This window comes from Rhinolophus sinicus, linkage group LG09 (genome assembly GCF_036562045.2).
Source record: "Rhinolophus sinicus isolate RSC01 linkage group LG09, ASM3656204v1, whole genome shotgun sequence".
Taxonomy (NCBI): Eukaryota; Metazoa; Chordata; class Mammalia; order Chiroptera; family Rhinolophidae; genus Rhinolophus; species Rhinolophus sinicus.
The window spans coordinates 48,872,868-48,894,932 of NC_133758.1; the positions used below are offsets into that span (position 1 = coordinate 48,872,868).

The window sequence follows — 22,065 nt, forward strand, 5'->3', positions numbered from 1 at the left end:
AAATGTCTCATTAATACTTGAAAAATTTGATTACACGATAACATTATAATACATTTTATATATTGGGCTAAATAAAATGTATTATTAAATATATATTTCACCTGTTTCTTTTTCCTACTTAAAATGTGGTTACTGAAAATTATTAAATTACATGTGTGGCTTACATTTCTGTTGGACAGCATTGATATAGAAAAATAATAAAAATTACTGCTCTATTACTAGCAATTATAATAGCTAACATTTATTTAATGTCTACAACTTTAAATTTGTTATCCCTTTGAATTCTCAGAAAGGCCTTTATACATATAAATATATATATATATATTTATTTATATATATATGTATATGTAATTGTGCCCATTTTATGTATAAGGAAATAGTGGCTCAGAGAGGTTAATGAATTTGCCTAATGTCACACAGTTGGTCAGTTATCGACCCTGGACCCTAACCTACATTAATCAGACTCCAAAACCTGAGCTCCACATATGTACCTATCATCTACCCCATCATATGTAGTTCCCCAATAGACTTGAACCATAAATTTCCAACTCCTATCACAGTTCTCAATCCAGTGCCTAAGAAGTAACAAATAAACTAAGAAATGAATCATCAAGGTTTGCCATAAAGATGAAAAGAAATGATGAGAATTGCAAAAGAATTTAATCAACTTTGGAGTTTTATAAAAATGCCAGTTATCATAATTATCTTCCTGTAGTAACAAATCAAGGTGACCACGCTGCTGAACTGAAGGTCGGTTCATTAGCCCAGGACTATAAAACCTTGTTGATTTCTTTCTTGACGTGTACCTGGGAAAATATCTTGTCTGTCACACTAGCACCCTCTTGTGTCTCCACATTGTAATAGCATAGTAGGATTTCATCATTTATAGGAAATTATCAAAATAATTTATAATTGTCATTGTTACTCTTTCACTTCTTCAAGAACTGTGCTACACACACACACACACACACACACACACACACACACACACACATATTTGAGGGTTGTATTGGACCTAAGGCTTTAAAGTCTGTCAGCTAGGGCATAGGAAAATCTGCTTTTCTCAGTGAGTGGTTCTACCTGACTCATAATTTCAAGGATCTAAGCAAAGCCCTACAGAGCAACATGGGGGTCACTAGGTCAGGCATAGACCACTAAGACACATCGATTTCTGGGGCTGGAGTCTCCCCATTTCCCACCCTACCTCTTGAAATCCCATTTGCTTCACAAAACCCCTTAGCATCTCCCTCACAAACATGACAGGCTTAGAGCATCACTCTTCCTTCATATCAGTCTCTGAGAGCTGTACTAGCACTTTGTAAAACACCACTTTCTCCTCAGATGGAAGAGTGCATCTCTTCTAGGCCATCTGACCTTTGCATAGAGTAACCGATGAAGCTGACATAGGGTAGTAGGAATGTCTTTGTTCTTGGGTCCATACCCAACATTAACACAAGAACCACTAAGATAAAGTTACCTCATGGGCTGAGCACTTTTTGACACCTGTAAGTAAATGGATGGAGACTTCACATAACCATAAGTAATGAACTCGACTTCACAGCGCATAAACTCACCACGGCAATTTTTAGCAGTCACAGCATCCCCGTAGAACCCGTCAGCACACCTTTCACAGTGGGCACCGTCTGTGTTCCCAATGCACCTCAGGCATTCTCCAGTGACAGAGTCACAGTGACCGGCCTCTGAGGGGTCAACATTGCCGCTGCAGTTGCACAGAACACAGGATTCCCCAGGCACTGTTGGGTTTCCATAGTAACCGTCTGCACATCTGCATAAAAGATTGAAAGAGGGATCCAAATAAATACAATTTCTCTAGACATTACCCCACTATCCAGGGGTTCTCTGGATGGTTAATGAATCAGACTGACTCTTTTAATGAAAGATTTATACTGTGGAAGGAATGCAACTCCAAGTTCAGACATTCACAGATTTCCTTCACTCACTGGGAAGAATGGGGAACGCATCCAAAATGAGCCACAAATCCAAGGGGACGTGGACCTGGCCCCATGCCAGTTGGACCCACATCCCAGCTCTCAGGGATGTCACCCTCTCCTACGGACTGTAGCCAGACTCTGCACTGAGACTTCCTTGTGGGAGCAGACAACATTGGCTTTCAGGCGCCAGAAGACAACTATTAATCAAACTACCACTCCCCTACAGAATTATCCAGGGTAAAGGGATATTTAAATGTGTGGACAGTAAATACTGACTCCTTGCTGATTCCTGTTGTTACTGATGATGAGAACTCAGATTTAGTTCAAGGAGATCGAGTGCCATTCTCAAAAAATTCTCAGGGAATTTCAATATTAATTTTGTTATTAAATACTGGTTTTTCTCTAAGATTACATGAGTTAATAATCATGTACCAAAACTCCAAAACCACACTTCACTACACATTTAAAAATAAACACATAGAATTTATATTAAAATAGTTTTTAATGCATCTTTTTGGAAACCAGTTGAGCAATGCAAAGTACCTCTCACACCAAGTTCCTGAGTATCCCGGGGCACACTGGTCACAAACTACTTCATCTCCATCGTGTAGGTGGCAGGTGGGGCTGAAACTATCAAAACATTAGAAATGAGTGCAATTTTCCCATGCATGGATACAGAATTTCTAAGTATTTTAAATGCTTAATTTCTACCACTCCTGTCCTTACAAACTTTCATTGGGTCCTCACTCCTTAGCCCAGAATCCAAGGCCGCACGGCCCACTTCAGCTGGAGTGTGCTTCCTCCTCTCTCTGCCTGGGCTCACCCAGCTTTTCCCCAATACTCAACTCAGCTGTCACCTCCTCCAGGAGGCCTGCTCTGATATTCCAGCCTGGTTCCTCTCTGGGTTCCCTGGCACTGCTTGCCTGCCTCAGAACCTGGCCCACATTGACCAAGAGTGAGCTCCCTTATACACTTGAGCACTCAACATTTCCCAAAAGACCTCCACTGCTGACCCAGGGTCCCTTCAGATTCTACTCCTGCATCTCAGGAAGGCCTGTGAAGGGAAGTATGGGGGTGGTTAAGAGTCCTCCATGATTTCAGGAGAGTAAGCTTGATTGTATCTTTTATACACTGGAATTTCAAATAAAAATCCCCATGGGGGAAATTCTTTGTGTGCGAGTGGAGAAAGAGTTCTAAAGGGTAAACTAGTGAGAGAGAGAGAGAGAGCAGCTTTCAAACCACTGGCCTGCAGGACATCACGCCCTATGCCCCATGATGTACAGGCCTTCACATGACTGTCTCCTTCCACATCACCTCATGCCTTATGCTCCAGGACTAACTGAACTCCTTAGATAGATCTGCTCTTTTATGCTGCCATGGCTTGGCACACTCAGTTCCTTCTGCCTAGGATATCCTTCACTGCTGCCTTCAAATTCCTTCTCATCCTTCAAGGCTCCGATCTAGAGTTTACTGAGAGTCATTCATGGCAGATTCTCACAGTTCAGTGTACATTCCTCTACTGTGGGCCACACTGTGGATTCCGAGGGCCGGCAGACATGGACAAACAGTTTGATACTCAGAGTACCTACCATGAGACCTAGTATATAGTAGGTGCTCAATAAATACTTGCTGAATCAATTAAATGAATTCAGCCCATTCTCAATGAGCCTCACATTTTGTTCATTAGACCAAAAGCTCTGTAAGCCCAGGAACATGTTTTATTCATCTCTGTATCCCCTATACCCCCTCGCCCAGTGGTAGGCACACAATATATACCTATGAAGTAATATGACCAACATTATACCAAACGGAAAAACAGTATGCAAATGTCCTTACCATCACACAACTTGCCTTACATAATTTAATACACAAAACTTTTTTTTTTTTTTTAAAGACAATCCACCCCTCCATCTTTAATCCTAATGAATTATTACTGGGAAAAATTCACACTCTTATTACATACAAAGTCTTCCTCTGTGGATATTAGTACATATCTGGACAGAAATCCTGGCCAGGCCAGACAACACCTGCTGGGGGAGATGCCAGGCTTACTTGTTGGAGGCGGAGGAGAGGGGGCAGGCACAAGGCTGGCAGTCCCCGGGAGTCCCGCGGGAAGGCAGCCCATAGAAGCCAGGCAGGCAGTGCTCACAGTGGTTCCCGGTGGTGTTGTGTCTGCATGCCTAGGACACATGAATGAAAAGAAGACTCAGCTCAGCTTTCCATAAAGGACTCTCAGATATATCTACAAACAACTTAAAGTCCAGAGAAAAAAAAAGACAAAATGCTAAAACAAGTCACCAAACTCTGTGACATGAGAAAGGGTTGCCTTTTTCCAGATTAATTAATAAAATTTTAATGTGTGTAAATGGGAAGCATAAGACTTTCACTTCCGACCATGTCAGAGTAACTGGTATCTTCTTGCCCTTCTGCAGGAAACTAAAAAACTGGAACAAATCTATCAAACAAATGCTTTCAGACAATGGACAACAGAGGGTGCTGGTCTGTATCCCTGAGAGAAAGGAGATGGTGGAATGAATCTTACAACCACATGTTTGTTTGTTTGTTGCCTGCAGACACTGGCCAAACAGAGCTGGGGGTCTTGCTGAGTTGAGGAGACAGAGATCAGAGTTTGGGGAAGCTGAACCTGCTGGAATTTGGACAGAGGGCTAGAGCTTCGGAGAGCAAGAGCTCCAGAAATCTACATGGGGGATCCCTCCAAAATGCTAAAGAATACTAAGCTGCTTGTACGTAGAGTACAACTCCTTGAGACCAGATAATGCAAGACAGGTGAGATGTAAGCTGAAAAATTCAGAACTCACACAGAGCTCAGAGATATTAGAATTCTAACCAGCATTATACCACTGTGGGGAGAGCCCGGTAAACACTCAGCACACTCAGTAGAGACTTCAGAAGGAAAATTCCTTCCTAGTTGTGCTAAAACTGCCACAGAGTAAAGGCTATATGAGACCTGCCCCAACAACGTTGAAAAACAAACCTTGAAACAATCACGCACACTTGCAATAACCTAACTGTCTGCCAAAATAAACTTCTAAGTTCTTTAAAAGAAAGCAACAAAATCTGGAAACTAAAAAATGCAACAATATTCATCAAACAATATTCATCATGCAATCGAAAACTACTGGATATGCTCCCACTGGCCAAATCTGGGAAAATTTGGAATCCATGAGTCCTGACACAAAACACGTAATTAAATAAATATATGAGGAGAAGGGAGGGTTCTTGCGTATAGTGAAATGCTATACCCATAAGTGTGGGGGAAGGGCTAGAGTTGGATAACCATTCTTTTGCAAACATCATAGTAAGTATTGTTTGGGCAAGAATAATCAATGACTACAAAATCTAAGGGGGAAATCTGATGAGGAACAGGATACTTGCATGGTTCTAAAGTGTCTCCCTCACTTTACAAAATGAAAGAACAGCAAATATATAGTGAAGAAATTGACCGACACCTGGCCTGAGAAATCCGAATTACCACCACGAGTGAGAGGCAGTGGACATGTGGACCTGCACATGCCATGTGCCGAGGAGGACACACTCATGACCTATTCTGGCCTGAAAAGTATAACCTGAATCTATTCATGGGAAAACAGGAGAAGAACCCCAAATGAGAGACATTCTATTTTTTTAAAAATGATTGTCTTCTTCAAAATGCCAATGTCATAAAAGGCAAAGACGTGCTGTGGAAATATTTTGAATTACAGACTAAAGAGACATGACAATAAAATGCAATACCCAATCCTAGAAGGGGGCCTCTAATGGTGGGGGGAGGGGGGAATGCTATAAAAGACATAATTGAGTCAATTGACAAAACTGAAAAATAGATGGTAAATTAGGAAAAGTAGAATACCGATGTTAAATTTACTGCAGTTAATAACTGTACTATGGTTACATAAGAGAATATCCTTATTCTCAGGACATGCACAGTGAAGTATTTAGGGGTAAATGGACAGGATGTATGCAACTTATTCTCAAGTAGTTTAGAAAAAATATTATGATTGGATTATGATTAGATAGATAAAGAACGAGAATAATAAAGCAAATGGGGAATAGGTTAACAGTAGGTGAACCTAGGTAAATGGTGGGTGTTCTAAGCACCATTCTTATACCTACAACCTTTGTATACATTTAAAATTATTTTCAAATGCAGTGTTATTTTTTGTTTAGTTTTGTTTTGTTTTAATAGGGGACAATAAGTACTAGATATGAGAAGCAAAAAAAAAAAAGTGATAAAGTGATCCATAAACAGGAGAAAAATCTACAAATCAGGCAAAGAATTATGTAGATAAGAATTACTACTGATGTTTCATTTGAAACACTGCAAGCCATAAGCAAAAAGAACAATTTTTAAGTGCTGAAAAAGAGTCTGCAAAAATACATTTCAACAGTGAAGGCAAAAGAAAGTCTTTTTCAGATAAACTAAAGATAAGATAATTTGTCAATCATCACACTTGCAGTGGAGAAATGCTGAAAATAGAGAAATATGGTCCAGATGAAATCTTGGATTTATACCGAGGAGTGAAGAATACAGAAAATGGTAAATACATAAATAAATATGAAAGACTCATTATCCTGTAAAACGTCTTTGGAAAGTAAAACCACCCTGAGCTCAGTGTACACGAGATGTGCAGGAGAAATGAGAGGGGCACAGGGACCGAGCAGAGGGCAGCGCTGAGCACCCGGCAGCTTCATGGCTCAAGGGAGAGGGTACCTGTTTTGCACATTGTCTCCCAGGTTCTGCTTTCCCTGTGACTCAGTCCCCACATCCCCTGTCCTGATGCCACCCAGAGCTGTCTCCTATGGCCTCTACCCACCCCTGCCTGCATTCACCTGCCCAGTCCCACCTGTGGGTCCTCTCCTCTCATTTCCTCTCTCCCGGTCTCCACCTGGTCTGGCATTTCCCTTTATACCCTTTCTCATAGAGCTACCCATTTTACATACGTTTACAGGCCACTTTTCTCATCCAACAATTAAAATATTATGTCCAGTTTCTAAACTACATACTTTTTTATAATTCCCGAGGTTGATAAAATATTTCCCATATACTAAATTTAATTTGGGACTATAAATACTTGTGTTACATCCTTTTGTACCAAGGTTTCACAAGTTTTATTTAGGGTTATAGAAGACGACAGCTTCTAAACTTGAATGTATATACAGATCACCTGGGTTCATATTGATTCTAACTCAAGAGGTCTGACAGGGACCTGAGATTCCAGGTTTCTAAAAATGCTCCTAGACGACGTCCATACGGCTGGTTCTCAGAACACACTTCGGTAGCACATCTTTTTCTCCCCATCCCCCATATGATCTTGGTTTTGATAATTTATCCAAATCAATTAAAAATGCAACTGGCCTTAGTAAAAGCCACGTGGTTGCACTGCAAGTATTACAGAGAATAACTCGTTTCATTAAAATATATTTGATTATGTATAATTAGAAAATGTCTATGATATGTTTTCTTTGCTCAAAGGGCCAAATGGGGTCTTCTTTCTCTTTGGGAAAACTATCCTGTAGTTCTGTTGAAGAACCTGCTGAGGCTTTGTGTCAAGGTTTTCTCAGGTGTGTGTCACCTTCCCACTAAGTGACTGTCCTGTTGGTAGAGCTGGTGTGTGAAGGATGGGAAGGCCCATCTCCTTGCAGAGGAAAAACATCTTCTCCATTTGAAAGAAAAAACATGAGGGCCCAAGACGTGCCCAACTGCTTTTTATGCCCTGCTCTCTGCAAGGCAAAGAAACTGGCTTCTCCTTGGGATAAGAGCAGAAAGAGTGCAGAGAAAAGAAGAGGGGCTGAGGACTTTTGGTGTATACGTGTAGGTGCATGGGTTGTAACAAATGTACCACTCTAGTGGGGGACACTGTAATGGGGGAGAATGTGCCTGTGGAGGGCGGGTAAGAGCTATATAGGAAATCTCTGTATCTTCCTCTCTATTTTGCTATAAACCTAAAACTGCTCTTTAAAAAAAAAAATAGTCTTAAAGAAAAGAATACGGGCACTAAGAACAACTGCAAACTTCTCTCTAATAAACTGTAAATAAGGAGTTATAGTTTAAGCTAGATAGCTACATACATTGCCAAGGGCTATAAACAGTTATACAAAAGGAAGAATTAGAGGTGTTTTGTTTTTTTAAAATAATAGATAAAAGCAAAATTAGATTAAACAGATAAATGAAGCTACCAACTTTGGATATTCCCTAAATCCCGATCTAATTTTTTATTATCCTTGCTCCTTTGAACATTGATTATTTTAAAAAGAAAAAGTAACTTTACAGTGGAAATACCTGGCAGACACCACTTAATCCAAGTGGCTCAGGCTAACATCCCGAGGAAGAAGACAGTGACATACGTCCCTGACAGGAGGCACTGACAGGGCACATCACCTCCATACCTACCTGCCAAAAATGCATAACCTCAACCGAACCATGAGAAAACAGACCAGCCCCAGCTAAAAGACCAGTCCCACAGAACGTCCAGCATGCTTCAAAGGTGCCACAGTCATGAAAGACAAGGAAAGATGAGAAACTGTCATAGATCGAAGAAGGAAAGGCCATGGAAGGCAATGTGGGATTTGAAAGGAAAACGGACACGAATGGAAAAAGTGATGAAATCTGAGTGGTCTGTAGTTTAGTTGATCAGATTGTGCCAGTGTTAATTTCTTAGTTTTGATAACTACTATGGTTACGCAAGATGTGTGTTAAGGGAAGCCCGGGGAAGGTTACGCAGGAACTCTATTTTGGTAACCCATTGTAAATCTAGAATGCTTTCAAAAAAAATGTTTAACTATGAAACTATTATCATTATTGTTATTAGAGCTTTAAGAACAGTTGCTATTTAGCATTTCTACTTTACAAAAATACATGAATATATTTCTGTAAATATATATTGATAGAAGCATGTGCAAATACTCTTTCAGCCTACCTGTAACTAGACCCAGAGGTGGCACAACTCTGGGTCAGAGGGACTGACTCTGTGCAAATCACCATTTCATGCAATTCCTATAGACACTTCACTTACAGAATGAAGAAATGAACCAAGAACAAAATGAAAGCTTTCCTTATAGAATAAAGAAAAATTAGGCTCTAGAGAGAAAAAAGCCATTCATGGCACCACGCCAAGATCTTCTCCATGGTTCTGATAATTAATTTTCCCTAGTGACTCAATCAATCTCTTTTGGAAAGAGTGTGAACATATCCCTGTACAATGAATAGAGTTCAGCTGATTAACATATGCATTCACTCCATCTATGAGGAGTGAATCCATTAAAACTCAGGAGTGTGGCCTGGCTTCCAGGCATAAGAGCCTAACAGAATTCCTGATTGAAGTTAAAAAACAAGTCTTGCCCTGTATTTGCCCCAAAGTTCATTCTCAAGATTAATTACATATTTGTTAAGCTCTGTTTTAGTTCATATTACATGAAAGAAGTACTTGTTCAAAGCATTGATCAGAGCTAACAACTATAAAGCATTATACATTGTACAAACGAGTGTGATTATTAGTTTTACCACCCCTCTTATGATGAACTATGTAATATAATGTTTAAAAAAACCCTTGCATTTGCATTTAAAAGATCTGACCCTTTTAATTTAACCAGTGGACATATTCTACCTTTACATGGCTTTATAATCTTGCAAAGTAAATAATTACTTTTTATTGTTCTAATAAAAAACCCACAGTGAAGTTATATATCCTTTTTCCACTGTCACCAAAGTAACTTTTTTTTTCCCAAAAAAAGGGGGGAAAAAGAAGGAAACATTTTATAACATGAACTTAAGTCTGCAAATTTCCTTTGAGTTCTACAAGGGCAGGGACATTCTCCTCTGGAGGAATCATTCTTTTTTTAATAACTTCTACACAAGCAGATGGCTTTGGGGTGGGTAGGAGGGGACATTCAAGGTTCCGGTAAGACTCACAAAGCAATCGCCGTGAATGCTACACTCAGCTGCATGGCCGTGGCATTCACAGGGCTGACAAATTCCTCCAAATAGTATTCCATCCACGCGGTAATAGCCAGAGAGGCAGGACTGCAAAAGAAGAATGGACAACCCATGCTGCTGAAGGCAACTTTGTACATGACACAAATCATCTTCTTCCCAATACATTAGAAACATAAACTGCTCAGTTTTCCATGAACAGAGAAACTTATTTGTTTTTTCTTTTTTCCCCCAAACATCTTTATCAAGATATCATTCACATGCCACAAAATGCAGCCATTTTAAGAGTACAAGTCAATGACTTTTTAGCAAACTTACTGAGTTGTACAACCATCACCGTAATCTAGCTCCATGTTTATTTTTAAAGATAGAGACGTGTACACAAAAACAATGAGTCCACATACACCTTAATGGTATTCCACTGCAATATTCTTAGAAATCATGTAACACTCGGACATGAAACCAGTGTTTCAATCAAGAGGATGTTCTCTTACATCCTTATTTTTTTCTCTTGCTTAAAATTCATGAAAAGTATTTAAATGCAGGGCTGTTTCAGTTTAAATGCAGTTTAACTGAGCAAATATTGTAGGCATGCTGTCTGAGGTGTCAGTGCTAGACGGGCAAGTAGGCACTGACTTGCCCACTCCCTGCGCTGAGGAGCAGGAACCACTACAGACACAGAAATTCATTCAGTCCTCATGACAACCCTGAGAAATATTACCTCTATTTGATAGATATGGAATCTGGAACATGGGGCAGTTAGATAATGCACCCATTGTGCTAGTGGGATGGTTCAAAGACAGGTGTGCACACCTCCAGGACCCGTGTCCACAGGCTGCCCAGGGCCGCAGCAGACACCAGACCTGCTTATAGTGCAGACCAGGGAATAAGTAATTTGGAGGCCAGCACAGTCCCATGGAGGCATGGGAGGAGGGGGTGTGGGTTTGGTTTTTATTATTATAAGAATTCTTAAAGTGCATTTTCATTATATAGATAATATATAAATGCATTCAGTCACACTACCTTGGGAAAGTCCCCTAACACCTCCATGCAGCCATGCTCCCCTTGGGGACAGTCGCCTTGTCTACAGATGGGTGTTGAGCAAGTAGCTGCCTGGAGGTCTGTGTGGTGGTTAGAGGGCTACCAAAAATTCCATTCATTACCCATAGTTTCCTGATTCTTTAAGTCAGCTTCTGAATAAGAGTGTGATTAAATAATGAGTTCTTCTGTTGAACAAAAACGCTTGAAAACATGTATTAAGCTTCTTGTGCTTACTTGAGTCATTCCTACACATCAGCACATTTCCCTCCAAAGCGTAGGGACTTATTCTCCAGCAACAGCTGCTCACTGCTGCCCCCTTCTGGTGTAGCTCTCCCGCCTTCGCCTTCTACTTCCATGATTCTACCTGGCTGCCGGCTCTAGGCTCTCCTATTCCTACACACTACGAGGTGGCTTGAGGGTCATTTATCCATTAAGCATCATACACTCAGGGATTAGGACCTACAAACATTTGTTGGGCCTAAAAATAAATGTTTGAGATCTAAAAAAAAAAATCATTGGTTGAAAGAAAAAAAAAAATATATATATATATATATACATATTTAAAATAGAAATATTTAATTATATAGCTACACCATGAAGCATTAAGCCAATTTTATTAACTGCAAAGTTTATAACTGATGAAGATTCATAAAAGCAAATTATAGGTTAAATGCTCACTTTGTAAAAAATGATTGCCAAGAAATCATAGCCCTGACAAATGTTTACAATCATAGTCAATAATGAATAATGAGAGGCAGAATGGAGTGGTTAACAGAGAGATGAAATTTAAATCCTGAGTTGCCTACTTCTTAGCTGTGTGACTTTGGTCAAGTTACTTAATCTTTCTGCACCTCAGTTTCCTAATCCGCAGAACAGAAAATATATGAAGTACTTACCTGATATGGTTGTTGCCAGGATTAAATGAGGTAACATAGGGAAAGAGCTCAGAATAGTGCCTCTGAAGAGGAATCAGATTTCTTTAAACAATGTGGCTTTCAATATTCCTATAGTCCCTAAAAGTCTGAAGTTTAGAAACATTAGGTTTCTAAAGTTAAAATTCAAATGTGCATCATTGTATCACCTTCATTGTGTTTTTTACCCCCCTTAGGAAACAGAAAAGGAAGAAGACAAAACAGGAGGAGGCATATTACCTCACAGGAGATCCCTGCATGGCCTTGGGGACATTCGCAGTGCTCCACGTCAGTGGCCAGTGCCAGGTCTATAACATTAGGGCTAGCTATGTCCAGAGAGACAGACTCCAACCTACAAATAGAAGGTGGCTGTTATATGGCTTCCCAACTCACAAATGACATCTACCAATGAAGATGGATACTTAAAGAAGACAACTCAAACAAAACGGTGATGTGGTTTTTGTAAGTAACTAAAGATTTTCACAGCAGTATGCTTTCTTAAAGTACATATTCCCTGAAAATGCCTTTAACATTTGGAGCAAAGTCATGCTGCTATCTATAGACAGCTGTGAGAAAGGTGTGATGTTACCCATTTTGAGTTGAAGCACTTCAGAAAAATCAATCCTTATTGATTTTTGAAATGTAATGACCTTATCTCAAAACAGAGAGATTATCCTTAAATGTGTAATTCTGCCTTTGCTTTACCTGAACTTAACGTTTATGCTTAGCCTGGCATTGCCAGAAATTGATCTTCTCGAAGTAATAAAATAGACACACTAGCTTCAACAGACAGTGTAAACTCTAAGACCATTAACATCAGGAGGGTGAAAAGCAGATGCAGCATGGTCTAGACAATTATTAACTTGTCAGGCATTTCTCAGGATCAGAAACCCTGGAAGTTTCTGATCCTGACGTCAAGTCTATCTACTACTAGATACATTTGTCATGGACAACTATTCTTATATCTTCAATAACATTATCATAATGATATGTAATTTTAGGACAGTGAATTCCATTGTGTCCTTAAAATAACTAAGTAAAATATATTAAGTTTAAATATATAATAATAAATAAAGACAAGAGTGAAGTACCCTCACTATAAGTTTTCCCTCCCTTTCAATACACACCTGTAAAGAGCCATTTTTGCAGAATTATAGTTGGCTCTGATCAAGAGATGTGTCACATTGGCAAGGACAGTCATCAGCTGATCCCGATCTATCTCCCTTTTGTTATTAAAATCTCGGAAGTTCTCAGGCACAAGTCTAACCGCATTCAAGTACTCTTCATAAGGTTGCAATGACAGGCCCTCAGCCTGGGTGCTTAAAGTAAGTCCATTTCCCTAACATTTAAAAACAAGACAAAATACATTTGTAATTCAATTTCACGATCAAGAAATGAAAGCAAATTTTGTGTTCAGCAATGTGGCTTTTCATTTTTACCTAGGTTCTTGTGGCGAACATGTAATGCTGCCTATAACTCAGTCCAGAACTATCAGAGATGTTTCACTGTGTTCCCCCAGAGGAATGTGAATAATAAATCTAAAAACTGCGCTCTTTGTTGGGATCTCAGAAAAGAAATAAAACCATGCATTTGCCCACCATTTTCCTCAAAGCAACCCATCTGACACCCCTAATCCTTAACTGAAGAACAAAAGTAGAGAAAAGATGTAAATATACCTCTAACTTTTCATAAAATTTGTTAACAATTGCTCTTAGCAAAATTTGTGTTGATGTCAGTTTCCAATTGCTGCAGGTTGGAGATGGAGGTACAGGTCATTTAAGGTAGAAAGAGAGGAGTGCCGACACCGCAGGCAAGAACCTAAAGTGGTTTCTTACCACTCTGGGAATCCTTCTAGGAGAGGTTGAGCTGGGTCTTTTTATGACGGGCAGGGGGAGATGGAGAGGGGGGAGGATACAGGGACAAAGACAAGGACAGAGAATAGGGCAAAAATGACAACGCATCGCCTGTCCCCACATTGCCAAGTATTGCTGCCTAATCATTCATGTAGGCAGGCAATGTGGCAGGAGGGGAAGGGGGACTTAAAGAGCCAAAAAGGTAGTTCCAATGTTAAAGCAAAAACTCCTGTCCCTTTAAAATATGAAAAGACAGGTGGCTGTGGGGATCAGGGATGAGAGACAAGTGCTGCCCTGAGGCAATTCCGGAAATGGGCCCTAAGACAGAATTCTCACACTCAGTGTCTCTGTGTCTAGACAAGGCAAATCCTGCTAATGGCCACCTGGCCATGAGCAACTTGTGACTATGGCCTTGCTTAGCCACTTTGAATCATAAAAGTGTCACCACCCTAAGCGCTTCAGCTCTAGAGCAGAGCAATGTAAAAGCAATTACCTTAATGATAACATCGGCATGAGACATGAGGTCACTGTCCACCGTTTCCACAGGAATGTCATAGGACACTGTGTACTTCAGGAATCCGCCAAATGCAGTCAGCTGGAACGTTTAAGTGACAGGGAACACCAAGGGGGAAGTGACCATAGCCCCTCAGCAAGGGAAAGTGGTCACTAGGAGCCATCTGGAAACAACTAGGCTGCAAGGTGTCTGAGTGGCCACAATATATAAGGCAGTTCACATTAAAGGCAGTAGAAAGGAAGCCTAAGATATGAGTGTTTTGTGTAATCGGTATTACCAAAAGGCACTCCCTCTTAGAGGCTCCCAGGTAAATGACTATAAACTTCTGCTAATCACAGGTATTTATTTCACTTAAATACTTTACGGGGTGGAGGGTGTGATCCACGGCTACAGTCTCAACATTTTGATCTCATCGCCCTGCTTGTAGGAGATTAATAAGGAACATGTTTGATCAGCTAAAGAAAGAACTAAAGGTTTTTCTTCCTGATCAGATATCCTTTAATGTAAAACAGAGATTTTATTTCTGCCACGTATGTTACAACAATGTAATGTTCAAAATCCAATCTTTACACCATAAAATTGGAGAGGCGATCTCAAGAGATTAAAAAAAAAACTATTGACCTTTGGTGATAAGATCATGTTATAAATAGAAAACATGTTCTAGGATTATAATTTGATGGGAAAAATAATTATTTTCAAAAATAAACACTACTTAAACATATATAAAACAAGCTATAAAATTAAAATATAATCATCAAACTAGAAATTTCCCAAGCTACAAGACCTATACTACTATGAAAACATACCATTACTTAAAAACAAACCAAACACATGGTAAAGATGAGCAGGGAGTCATAGTTTTTGAGAGAGATGCCACTTTATATATTTTCAGATCAATTAGAATCTGGAGAGAAGTGGCATAATTAGGAGGAATGGAACTAAGTCAGTGAAGGAAAAGGTTAACACATATTAACAAACTTTCCACTTCATAGAATCACCATTTAGTATTTTCTAAACATGGAAAAGATTCTATCTGTTCATAAATGTGAACTTTATATGAGCAACAGTCTCCATGATAATGAAACCAGGGGGCAGCACAGTGGTCCCTGAGCACAACGTGTCCCAGTGTCTTCTCTATGCCAGGCTAAGATAAGTACACAGCTAACTAAACAAAGCTGGGTGTGACTGACACTTCACAAAGGCCCAAGTGATCCAGGAACCCAGAGGAAAACAGAAAGTCTGTCACAGGAGAAGGGACGGGACTTCATACAACAGACTGGCTATGATGGGGCCAAAAAAGAACCAAAGTTCCTATTTTAATGATAATAAAAAGTCAAACAAGATAAAAAAGACTGTGCATCAGGTGTCAGTAAATACTCTCTAATTTTCTGTCAAACATTGAAGTGACCAATGTGACTACTACCTAAAATGCCACTGTAAGTTCTCTCTTGATGTGCTCTGAGATCTTTGTCTAAGACACTGTCCCCGGAAGTACCTTATTTCCGAGGTAAGCCTCCGGGGCCGACCAGTAATACTTGGAAGTCAGCCTGCGCATGACCACTGTGTTGTTGATGCTGACCTGATGATGTCTGCCCAGCATGTCCTGCTGGGACGGGATCTTATTTGGACTGATCAAGTCTGTGACCAGCCACCCGGACATGTCTTTCACCTTACAAAAAAAAAAAAAAAAATTCAAGCATTATAGCATATGGAAGAGCAGTTACCTTAGATTTCACCCAGGCTAGCGCTAATATCTTTGCAATGAAGAGGCAGACCCAAAAAGCTTAGCTAGGGATGCAACTAACACATGCAGGCCAGAGAACTACAGGATCTGTGACCCTTCTATTTGTCAAAGGACCAGGAAAATCTGAAAACGAGCCACACATCCCCCAAATCCAGATCAAGTATAAGCAAATAGGCAAGCAGAGCTGTGAAGGCCACAGATCTATTTTTTAAATTAAAAAATAGCACAGAACTTAATAAATGCATTGAATAAGATGTCCTTTGATAACTCTGACTTCTCCTTTCTTGTTACCCCCTACTTTTTAGCCAAATGCAAAAAAGTGTATAAAAATAACCTCCTGGTCCTAGCCTCACAATTTGTCACCTACATAGGGATGACAAGGGATCACCCACAGGAACTCACCTCTATTCTCAAGTATTGATCAGAGTTCCCTTTCCCTCCCCCCAGGCTGCCCCCACTCCTCACCAGCCTGATGGTAAGGGAAGGAGGGAGCGAAGGAAAGGAGGAGAGTCAGGGAACAGCACCCCTACCCTCCCCCTACCCCCATGCTGAATACAGGTCTCCTGAGGTGGGACACGGGTAGGAGAGGTGATTATGCCAGGTTAGCCCTGAAGCTCCTCCTAACCTCTGGGCATCACATTCTCTCCCTTAGTCACCATTTGGCACCCCCCTTGAACTCATCACCCCAGAAATCCCAGTTCCCAAAACAAATGGGGACCCCTCACCTGCCCTCATAATGCCTTCATCACCCTCTGCCCACCCCATCCTAGCCAGCGTCTTTGATCTAGAAAAGTCTCCATGTCCCCACGTCCTGGTGTGCTTCCTGGCCTGAGACCAGCATGGGGCAGGTGGGGTGAGAACTGATTTCACAACTGGATACATTTCCCCACAGAAGAAATTTAAGCACAATGCATTCTACAATACTGTAATAACAATAATCCCATTGTCTCAATAGAGCAATGTATGTGGGAACAAACACATGACCTAGAAGAAAACTTCAGCAACACTTTAATAGTGGGCTGCCTTTGATCCATGCCCAATGTCATTGCAAGTGGATGAAAGCAGCATTACAGGGAAAGGCAGCCTCATTGCTTCGTGACACAGCTCCTAGAGAGCTCCTTTGAGGGGGTGCACTTATTAACTCCTGGCCCTAGGAACGTGCGCGCACCTGACCGATGGACCAAGAAAGGCTGTCACAGACATCGGAAACACCAAAGCAGAAGCACTCAGAGCAGCCCTGGGGGTTTCTTTCCTTCAAGTTATAAAATCCTGGCTTGCAGTGATCACAGTTTTTCCCCTCAACATTTTCCTGCAAGTTAGAGTAAAAGGTTAGCTTTTGAAACCAATCGGTAGACAGAATAAAAAATGACATTAACAAGAAAGGTGTTTGGTAATCCAGAGAAACAGGTAAATATAAAGATGCTCAAAGTAAATGTGAAGCGTCATGATGCTAATATTTCCAGAACAGATATTTTTAAATACTTGTCATTTGATTTTGTAGGCAAGAATGAGAATGAGGATCTTAGAGCTTAATCATTACATTTAAATGCTTTTTTTTTTTGTATTTTTTTAAATCTTTCATTTTTGCTGAACTTTCAAGCATTTAAAATCTGAAGAGGGCTATATAACTGTGTGTCTTATTAATAAATGCTCAAGATTATTTTTGGTCATATGTCACATGTGCCTAAGATTCTGCTTACATGGAAATAAGCACATAAGATACAACTGGAAGTCTTTAGAATTAACGGGGATATAGTTATTAATATCAGATGGCGAAATAAAACACCTCCCTGATACCAAATTAAGGCATGCCTTATCACTGCTCAATTCCTTTGTAAGAGAAACAAAAAGTAACGTGTCTGCCATTAATGAATGTTTTTAGAAATTTAGTGTTTGCACTGTTCTCCTCTAAACATAAAGCTAAAAAAGAATGTCACAGAAGAGGTAATGGTCAGCCTAAAAAGTGTAGTGTTTGGTTTCACTCAGGAAGTCACAGAAATACCTCTAGAATATATGACCACTACCCATAAGACACCTAAAAAGAACCAGGTGCCCATCTAAGTCCAAGGACATACACTATGGCCGACTTACTGTGACATAATGTCATGTTTCTCAGGAAACTGTTGGGGAGGGAAGAATTCTGCTAAACCTCACTGCTTTGCTTAGGAACTGATCACCTGAGCTAATGGAATGCATTCCTTTTTCAGGAAGCCTCAAAGGGAACTCAGAGACAGTTTTAACCTCCACACGTACCTTACAGAGACACGGCTCTGAGCATGGGTCCTCATTCACACTGCCCGCTGGACTACAGTCACAGCGGACACAAGCTGGGTAACCCTTAAAGCCAAATTGGCAGTGATCGCATTTTTCTCCTGCATAACCTTCCTTGCATGGACATTGACCTGGCCATTTCCCTGGGAAGAAAAGAAGGGCAATGATCTAGATATTTTAGCCTTTTTGGCCAGAATCTCTGTTGCAACTAGTGCATTCAGCTCTGCCATTATTGCATGAAAGCAGCCATATATAATACATAAACAGTAAAACTTAATTTATAAAAACAGGCAATGCCAGTTACAGTCCATGGACAATAGTTTGTCAACCCCTGTTTTAAAGAAAGGAAACAAAGATGAAAAGCACAGAGGCTGATGAGAATGTAAAACGGTGCAGTACCTTTGGAAAAACGTTTGGCAGTTCTTCAAAATGTTAAGCACCCAGTTCCCATATGATCCAGTAATTTCACTCCTAAGTATTTACCCAAGAAAAATAGCAACATACATCCACAAAACACTGTATACAGCTGGAAGTCCTTAGAATTAAGGGCTTGATGCTTGTAGCAGCATTATTCATAATAGCCAAAACGTCTAAACAATCCAAATATTCATCAACTGATGAAAGGATATATAAAATAATATATACATGGAGTATCATTCAGCAATAAAAAAGATTGAAGTACTGATTCATGCTACAATATGGATGAACCTTGAAAACATTATGCTAAGTGAAAGAAGCCAGTCACAAAAGACTACGTTGTATGGTTCTAGTTATATGAATTGTTCAGAATAAGCAAATCTATATAAAGAAAGTAGATTAGCAGTTGCCTAGGGCTGGGAAGAGGGGTGAAGGGAAATAGTAATGACTGCCACTGGGTAAGGGCTTTCTCTACAGAGTGATGAAAATGCACCAATATATTATTATAGATTGTGGTGATGGCTGCATCATGAATATGCCAAAAAACATTGCACATGTTAAGTGAGTGTACTATGCAATCTGGCAGTGAATTATATCACAAAATACATTTTTTTGTTTTTGTTTTTAAACACAGAGACAAATGGTAGAGGTCAATAAGCACTATATTTGCTTTTAATGCCAGCTCTGAAACTTCGTGGTTGTATAACCTCAACCAACATTCTTAATGTAACTGCTTTGAGCTACAGTTTCCTTGCCTGTAAAATGGGTTAAATGATTTCCTCTGCTACGGTTGAGGTTAAAATAAATAAATAAATAAACACACACACACACACACACACACACACACACACACACCACGGTGCCAAAAAATGTATGCAAGTGGACACTTTAGTCAACCTTGCTCAAGCAGTAGTTCGCCATAATCAGAAGTGTCTGGATGCTGATGATAACCACTCTGAGCACCTCTCGTAAATGCAGAAGTCAAACGTGACTTGTATTCATCTTTTGTTATTGGTATATATTGATTATTGTAATTTTAATACAGTTTTGCTTTCTTAAAATTTGTATACTGTTTTTGGATATATATATATATATATATATATATATATGGTCAATCAAGGGTAATTGTCATTATCATCATCATCATCCTCTCATTAACAGTGGCATTTAAGAATCAATTCAATTGTATAATTTACCCTCCAGGGTGCTGGTGGGCCCCACAGTTTGCACCTGCTTCCCTGCAGGTCAATATCCGTTTTAACTGCTAGTGACACAACTTGATGGGGTCACAGAAGTCTTTGAACAGATGCAAACTATTCAGAATACTCAGGTATTTGCAAATCCATTGGCCAGTTTTTGAAAAGGAAAGGACACTGACATTTACAAACTTAACTGGAAGATTTGCTTGCTTTTGAGATAAGATGTACGCTAAAGCCCTCTAAGTGTCTTCTAGGAGCTAAATAGAGTGATTGCTGTTTACTGTGTTCCACATAGGATTTTAAGCTGACCCTTGTTTCTTCTTTCATCAAATGCTCAATTAACCTCTCAAATGTCATTTAATCACCCCAGCTTTGCCGTCTCTACACCCTGTCTCACTCCAATCATGATTCCTGATTTTGTTTCATGCCCATGGCCCTTATCCCCACCTGGCATTATATTACACGTGCATGCATTTGTTTAGTGTCTGCCTGTGAGCAGGGACCTTAGTCATCTTGTTCAAGTATATGTTCCTAGGTCCTAGAAAACTGCCTGACACATAGTAGGTGCTTGACAAATATTTGGTGAACAAAAGAAGCAACACCAAATCATATCACCAAATTGCTATGCAATATAGTAATAGTTCCACTAGGTACACATCTTCTATCAGGAAAAAAAAAATCAATTACAAGCACAAAAATGAATCAAGTACTTACCTTTGTGTACATCAGAATGGAGATCATCCTTAATACACACAGAACTGAAGGACCCCAAAGGGTCACAGTCACAAGGATGGCAAGGGTTGTCCTCATAAGGAGACACCTATAAGGCAGAAGTTGTCCTGGATTATCTTATTAGAAATCACAGCAATATTAACAATAAAATAAACAATAATACCAATGACAAAGTATCAACTTTATCCCAGATGTGACTATTACAATGATATTGTGTACCCAGGGGGTGTAGGTATCAGGAAGATAAGGTGAACTCAAGCTAGAAATCCCCAAACATCTTTTCAGTGGTGACAACAGCTAGTATCACTAGCCAAGTGTCATCTTTCCTATTGTCACTGATACCCAGCCTCCTCTCACTCTGCTATCTGTCACAGCCATATATAAGCATCACTTATATATTCATCTGGTCACCTATGACCAGCCCACCACAGGGATTCATGTGACAACTACATATCAAGTCCATTGAGAACTGACTGAGTACTTTCTGTGCTCAGATACAGCTGCTTTAGTTACTGGCTGACTCTTCACATAGACAGTATTACAAAACTCTGAGCTTGCACAGCCAAGGGGCCCCTGAATTCAAGTTGAATAACAAAGAGTAGATATTCTTCTCTGAGCAAGAAAACAGATCAGGTAGATTAGGAAATTGATATCTGAAGAACACTACTAGCATAATAAGAATATAAAAAATATTACAAAAGGAAATGAGTCACCAATACTGAGGCTGACACTTGGGCTCAGCTATGGCAAAGAAACACTCTTACTTTGTGTGGTCTATAATATCCATCGATACAGGTTTCACAATTGATTCCCACGGTGTTCTGCAGGCAATTTATGCAAACCCCTCCTCCTCTGAACTGTCCAGCAGTATTCAAACTTCTCTTCTGATTTGCAACACTTTCATCATAGTAACAGTCTTTGGCTTTATTGTGACAATTACATTCTAGGAGAATATTTTAGCATCTCAATTAATATGTATATATTTTGTCTATATAAGGAAAACACTTCCCTCCCTAAGTAAGTTTCTATGACTGTAAGTTTAACTTAAAATTATAGAATAAGTAATTTTAATAAGATATAGCCAATCTTATGGAGGGCAATTGGGGAAAGCTATAGAGAATTATGAATGTCCATTCCCATTTGATCCATCAGTCTATCTTCTGGGATTATATCTAGCAGAAGTGCTTGCACACTTGTCAAAGACATGTACAGGTTTAATCATTGCACCATTGCTTAAGTTAACAAAAGACTGGTAACAACCAAAGTATCCACAGATATTTTGTTAAATATGTTAACAGTTTTAATTATATTATATCCATACAATGGAATTCAGTGCTATTATTTTTAAAAATAGCATTTCATATTGCTAATATAGGAAAATATTTTTTCAAGCTATATGGTTGCATATTAAAGTAATGTATAGGATGGCACACGAAATACGTCAGGTTCTGTGTACAAACAGTGTGAGGTACAGAAATATGTT

The 22,065-nt window shown here is 39.7% G+C and overlaps 1 protein-coding gene across 1 annotated transcript in view; it reads right to left on the reverse strand.

Annotated features, from left to right (window-relative positions):
• Window positions 1–22,065, reverse strand: part of LAMA1 (laminin subunit alpha 1) — a 160,682-nt gene that overhangs the window by 75,746 nt on the left and 62,871 nt on the right. Inside the window, exons 8-19 of the mRNA XM_019755789.2 lie at window positions 21,347–21,525; window positions 20,565–20,670; window positions 18,217–18,377; window positions 17,132–17,272; window positions 15,715–15,888; window positions 14,199–14,300; window positions 12,980–13,191; window positions 12,093–12,204; window positions 9,880–9,990; window positions 4,005–4,132; window positions 2,496–2,582; window positions 1,575–1,786 (exon numbers count right to left, since the gene is read on the reverse strand). Coding sequence (XP_019611348.2) covers window positions 1,575–1,786; window positions 2,496–2,582; window positions 4,005–4,132; window positions 9,880–9,990; window positions 12,093–12,204; window positions 12,980–13,191; window positions 14,199–14,300; window positions 15,715–15,888; window positions 17,132–17,272; window positions 18,217–18,377; window positions 20,565–20,670; window positions 21,347–21,525 — 1,725 coding nt within the window. The remainder of the gene's footprint in view (window positions 1–1,574; window positions 1,787–2,495; window positions 2,583–4,004; window positions 4,133–9,879; window positions 9,991–12,092; window positions 12,205–12,979; window positions 13,192–14,198; window positions 14,301–15,714; window positions 15,889–17,131; window positions 17,273–18,216; window positions 18,378–20,564; window positions 20,671–21,346; window positions 21,526–22,065) is intronic.